This window comes from Empidonax traillii, unplaced genomic scaffold, assembly GCF_003031625.1.
Source record: "Empidonax traillii isolate 1590-97213 ecotype Southwest subspecies unplaced genomic scaffold, ASM303162v1 scaffold801:size538433, whole genome shotgun sequence".
Taxonomy (NCBI): Eukaryota; Metazoa; Chordata; class Aves; order Passeriformes; family Tyrannidae; genus Empidonax; species Empidonax traillii.
In genome coordinates, this window is record NW_020955994.1 from 347,190 (window position 1) to 353,752 (window position 6,563).

General features: G+C 38.4%; 1 protein-coding gene across 4 annotated transcripts in view; it reads right to left on the minus strand.

Moving 5' to 3' along the window:
* TRDMT1 (tRNA aspartic acid methyltransferase 1) overlaps positions 1-6,563 on the minus strand; it is a 29,145-nt gene extending 22,582 nt beyond the window's left edge. Inside the window, exon 1 of one of the 4 annotated variants that reach the window (XM_027901606.1) lies at positions 6,482-6,563. Coding sequence is in view for 1 of the 4 variants with exons in the window: in XM_027901605.1 (XP_027757406.1) it covers positions 6,482-6,545 (64 nt within the window). In the remaining 3 variants the exon portion in view is untranslated. Of the gene's footprint in view, positions 1-5,529; positions 5,551-6,481 lie in introns of those variants that run through there. The other 3 variants (XM_027901605.1, XM_027901604.1, XM_027901609.1) reach the window with 3 other exon arrangements.

Below are 6,563 nucleotides of genomic sequence, written 5' to 3' on the forward strand. Positions count from 1 at the left end.
TGTTAACAGTGACACCTAGCGTGAAAAGAAGCTGGTTGATTGTCTCAATTTACAAACATATTCAAGAACCAACATTTTCATCTTCCTAAAACAAAGCTGTAACATCTAAGTAACAGGAGCAAACTTCAAATACTGTTTAAGAGACTGCTTTTCTCTATTTGTTCTTTCAATTCTTACATATTGTCCTGACAAGCTGACCCTAACTGCATTTTCCAGGCACTCCAGAAGAAATATAAAATAAAAAAGAAAAAAAACAAGAACCTCAATTATTATCTAAGTCAACATATAGTTCGAAAAGGCCAATTGGGAAGGCAAGCTGTGTGCTTTCTCTCACAGCTCATGACTTAGACCCTCACCTTTATAACTGTCACAAGAAAAAAGAGGTACTGGGGATTTGCATCAAGGGACCTCACAAGCCCGAAGGCCTGCGAAGAGAGCACTGGAAGAGAGCACACAGCTAATAGTAATTCATTGAATCCCCTTGCAATACAATGTCCAGTGTAAACCAGAGATGTGAACAAGCATGGAAAAAGGACAGGAACTTTTCCTAAACTATTCCACCCGACATGCTCTCTTTCCAATTCAAAGACCTGACAATTTTTTCAAAGCTTCTACTCCTTCTGACTCAAAAGCTGTGGCTCACTTGGGAGTCCCTGTTACAGAACAGACTCCCTCTAAAAGCTGATTAAGCGTATTTGTGTGGAAATACCCTGGAAACGCATGAAGGAGCTCGAGCAGACAAGCAGATCTCACACATCCAAACTAACAAAGAAAAGCCTGTGCAAATTTCAAACAATGTGAGAATACAACAGTTCCAAAGAACTTCTGAAATGTAAATAACTTCTATTCGAACTGTGATATTCTGCTTTGCTACAGCAATTATATTTACTGCTCGAAAATTACTATAAGGAATGTATAATAAAAAAAGCCAGAAAGCAGAATCTAAGAAAAACAAAATCATGACTGTGTTTAACTATCCCCACTGACAAAAGACACAAAACCAACTCAGGAACTGCTGACTTGGTGAGATGTTAGATCAATTCCCTGAAATACACAGCAGAACTTCAATGCAGAAACAGCTCTGGAGATTTTTTCCCCTCCCAAACAAGTACATTCAATTTTCAAAACATAGCCATTTAAGAGAATTATAATTATGCAGAAAACAGTAAAATTTCATTCAGACTAATGAAAAAATAGTACACATTTCATAAGTGAAACTAAGAGGCTGCTGGAATACTTGATTCACAAAATTCCTCAACTCCACAGTTTCTGGACTGAGACTTTGCATTTCTGAACAATTTGTAGCTTAAACAGAAGCCACAGACATAATGGGGAAGTTACACAGGGAGGTGTTATGGCTTATTTTTAGGCAGACTAGATAGCAGTATTCTGTCTTGGCTGTGTTGGTAAACCCATAAGAGGCTGAAAGCAGATGAAAACAAATTTGTATCATCCAATTAGTAAAGTACTGGTTTTGCACTTTATCCTTAAAACCTCTAGGACACACACAGCAGAAACTCTTTACCTGTTATTTTCATTGCCTAAAGAGGTAGCAATCAAATTTTGGGTCCCAGTTCTCTACTTTTTTGTATACACAATGCTTACAAGCCAAATCAGCTATGGAATAGTCACTCCTGAGTGAAAGGGACACTGCTGTAATGACTGGAAGGCGCGGCATTTGGAACAAAGGAAGAGAGGATGCATTAGCTTCTGATTTGGAAAAAACAAACCTAAGGCTGTCATTTTCAAATGCCGAAAATAAAATTTCTGACACTAAAATATCTGCCCTTTTTCTCTCCAGATTTGATGCCTTTGTCATGTGTTTCTAGTGGACCTTAAAATCTGCACAGATCTGTTTATATTCACCACTGTACTTTTGTAACAAGAGTCATCAATGTCAAGACAACACATGAACCACACTGTGTTACAGCAAGGGCAGTCCGGTGGATTTCAGCATAATGGAAAATCAGAGCCGGAACAATTATCTTCTAACAGGTATATGGAAACAGATGGAAAAGAGGAGATGAGTCACATGTTTTGTCAGTCCTGTTTCCTTCTAAAATAGAGAGCAAAGATTTGATTTCTCAGGGGTCAGCTCTTGGCTGACACGACTAGGCTGAGCTGCCCACGGCTACAGTCAACAGGACTATCAGTAAACTTGATACTTACTTCCTGCAGGATACTTAGCAACTTTTTTCCCCTGCTTTATTTGTACAGGATTGGTTCATGTTCAGCCATATAAACTTACATGAAAGCACAACTGGCACCATCCTATGCTACAAAGGGCTATACATTGAAGAAGCATTAAATCAAAATGAGTTTAGGTGTAAAAACTTGCTCAAACCAGCAATATTTTTGTTTTGCTTTGTGCTGAATCCTAAAGCTGCCTGCCAGTTTTGTCTCCTTTGCCTCTCCTGGTGGGATAGCTATGCTCAATGTAATTACACACACCAGTTCATTATACTGAGCAATTCACAGAGACAACCAAATAAAGTGAATAAACAGCCATGACAGAGCACAAGAGACACAAATTCTTACTCTGTAAAATTGAAATGTAACAATTGCAGGGGAAAAATATCACCAAATATGTCCTTCAGTTCTTTAGCAAGCAGACTTTTTTCAGTGACCTGGCAGATTACAAACGCTTGTGGCAGAGATGTGGAACCCATTTTTCATGGGAAAAACTGCCTCAATTATTAAGCTAATTTAGGTTTGTTTTTGTTGGGAATTGGGAGGAGCAGGCCGTTTGTTTGATGGAAAGTTGCTAAGGAAATGAATGTGTAGCCATAGATTTTCTAAAAATAAAACATTATTTTTCACTTCAGAAACTCTGCATTTTATTTATAAAGAATAAATTCACTCACACACATGAAAAAATATGTTTAGACATATATGATTTAAACATCAACATTTACAAATCCCATAAGGTTTGGAGTACAGGGTGGGAAGAAGGAAGAAATGCACTTCTATCTCCCTGCTGCCTCAGTCTTTCAAGAGTATGAATATGAACACACTCACTGATTTCTAACTTTAATCAAGCCCGACTTTCCAAACTATTTTTTCACAGGTCTTTGGTGTTGCATTCAAAACCTAAACCAAGAAATTCTGCACATGCTGAATTATCTACAGCTAAAGTGTCAATACAAGCTAGAAAATCCTCAAGATTTTTCTTTTTCAGCTTTGGACTGAAACCTTATTTCAAAAACTGCCTTCTCTTCACTGTCAAAAAGAACCTGATTTAACCATGAAACTATGTACTCATAACTTCTGTTATACTCTTGATAGATAAATACAAGACAGTATAAAATCCAAGAATATGTGAAAATCCAATTAATTCTTAATGTAGAATCTCAAAACCAAGTGCATACTATTTGGTGCCAATTATATTCTACTTTAATGACAGCTGCCAAAACAACGAACATCCCCATCCTGCAAACTCAGGCATATGCTATCCTAAATTTAAGTTTATGGAAGATCACAGCCAAAATGGGCATTAAGGTAGAAAAGGCAGCATCAGATTTCTTGAAAAATACCTATTTGCCAATTGAAAACACTGGCAATTTCACAGAAAAGTAGACGGTTGGACCAGCTCTGCTAACCAAAACTGGCCACAGAACATGGCCAAGAACCAGCACTGAGCCACTGCTTGCCAGAGCTGCAGAATCCCTTTTGTAGAATGAGGAAATTTCCTGGTGTGCTGCCACTGAAATGTTCCACGCTCTTTCTGCTTTCTACATGTTCCTATTATTTTTCTTGGCCGCAGAGATCCACTAGAAACCATACCAAGAAAATATATTATTATACATAATCTTCATCTCTTGTGTATCTGGCTTTATGAAAGCACTGGCAAAATGCAGGCCTTTCTTTCAAGCTTCATATTCATATGGAAAAAACCCACAACCCTCCTAATATTTCCATACTTGATTTAAATGGAAGATGTTGAACAATCTGCCATTTGCTAAATGATAGCCAAAAAAATGGATCAGAGACCTTTCTAAATAGCATGGTTTCATGCACACATATAGGCCTAAAACATATAAGAAGCCCTATTATTAAAGCACATACAGAGGAACAGTCACTTTTTTCTGTTTGACTTGTACGTAAAAGCAAATACTTAAATGTCCCTTGCCTTTACTTGGTTCCTTTATAAACTGTGTAAGAAAACTGAATCCAGATGTCTGAGGGACTTAAAAAACCAGCAGAAACTATCAAAATGCCTGAGGATGTCTATACCATCAAATGAAATCTAATTCATGAAACCCAGTTCTATGTAATAACCTGTCATTTAATACATAATTCAGTGCAAATTCCGTAAAACCACTTCTATTCAAATTGCCTATTATTTTGAACAACACTCTAAACAATATTTCCATCCAGAATTATATGGCTTGGACCTTTTCTAAGACTATACAATGCCTATGGGCCAAGTTCTCATATGCTTCCCAGAAAAATACAACCTCAGATTTGCAACTGTAATGCAAATAGTATTGTGTCCATTCACTTTGCTAATTTCAATTGGCAATTAAGCATTTAGTACTGTTTAGGATCATTTATATAAATAACACTTTAAATGTGGTCTTACACACAGTCTTTTCATGTTCTTTGGCTGCCACCACTACAGAAAAATCTCAGTCTCACTATTCATACATATGCAATTTCATCAGTTAAATGTAAACCCAGAACAGAAATTACAACATACACTGACACTGAAGCAGGTGTGTTTAGCGAGTTTAGAAACAGTACACTTGGAAATAAATTTACCTTTTCAAGAAATAATACAAGGGGTTTGGTTAATTCCTTCAGCCTTGTGTCCACACTTCACAATACAGGTGACATGATTTCAAGCCTCGTGTAGCAATTATCCATTGGGGGTTCACCAATTCAACATATCTTTTGGATAAAAGTTTAAAATATTCTGACAATCTAATGCTGCATGCTCAACATTCCCATCCTTCTAAGTATTTACTGAGTTGCAAATGATGTTTTCTTAGGTGGAAATCCACGGGGTATCACATCTAGCACTACAATTTATTAACAATTGCAGCACACTACTCAACAGCCCCAAGACATCTATAATTACGTTAAGAACATTGCTAGATAATTCAGTGAAGAGTGAAGGACCATGTTGTAGGCTAAGTTTCAGGAACCAGTCCACTTTCTGTAGAAATATAAAAAGCGTCTACAACACACAAATAGCTTCCCACCACTTCAGAAAAATAGCTACTAGAAAAGCAGCATGTTACCATTAAAGCTATGCACACTAATATACAAGGCATAACACACTCCTTTCATTCTACAAAAACTCCAAAATCTGCAGTTCCATACAAAGATAAACTTTCCTCTTAATATTCTAAGAATGTCTCTGGAAATAAGAAAAATGCATCCTTAAAACAGGTGGCCAGGAACAACGTATGAACCTATTTTGTTGTGTACTTTTATATATTATAAATATATATTTTATATATTTATACATAAAACATATACACATTCAAGTAAAAAAAGAATAGCAGAAAAAAATGCCACACTAACGATCGTATGTTTTAAGTAAATAAATGATGCTACATAGATTCCACTCTGTAAGCATAAACTTGTAATATTGCATAGCTCCCTGGAAAAATAACAAGATAAGGTGAGTTTCCACCTGTTATTTCTACAACAATGCTCTCTTATGTAGAGTAAAATATACGGGCTTCTGATGTTTCTGAAGGCTGAAAGGTTTTAAGGATTGTACCTAGTTAAAATTATTGTGATTCTCATAAATTATACTAATGTGTGTTGAAATCTGGACTTCCAAGTAATAAGGCCCAGAGCACTTTACAAAGGAAATCAATAGCACTGCCTCAATTTTTTATTTAGGGAAGCCAAGTCACAGAGTCTACAGGACTTTCTGAAAGTCACCCAGGTCATGCTTTAACAATTCAGTAAACGAGCTCCAGGGTTCCTTGTGCCAGAGCAAAAACTCAGTGGGCACATGGGCTGGTATGAACTCTCGATACCAGTTCAAATTCCATATCCTGTTTTCATGTTTATAAAATGTTATACCAGCCTCAGATGGTCAGGCTCATATTGGAGCACATATCACTTATACACCTAACTATGTGCCACGAAAACCAAGTCCACGTGCATGCCTATGGGATACCCTGGATAATTAGATTATCAGTCCACGCGCTTCAATGACCCCGATCACATTTGCTGCAGGGGTGCGTCTGTGTTAGAGCACATATTAACAAACACAAAATCAAAGCCTTGCCAGAAGCATCTGCCTGGGCCAGAGAAGGTGCATGGATCCCTCATTTCCACCCCAAAGTGTCCCTCGGTACATGGTGCCCACACTCGGGCTGAGGAGGGGGCTGTGGGAGAAGAGCGGCCACTTCAGCCCGCCCTGCAAATCCGCCCACCCTCAGAGCTCGGGTCCCCTCGAGAAGGAGCCCCCGAGGGTGGCGCGGGGAGGCAGCACCGAGTCCCGCGGACCCGCCGGTACCTCTGAGGGCCTGGTGCATCCCCCCGATGCCGCTGTAGAGCTCCAGCACCCGCAGCGGCGCCATGCTGGGCTGGGTTGGGGC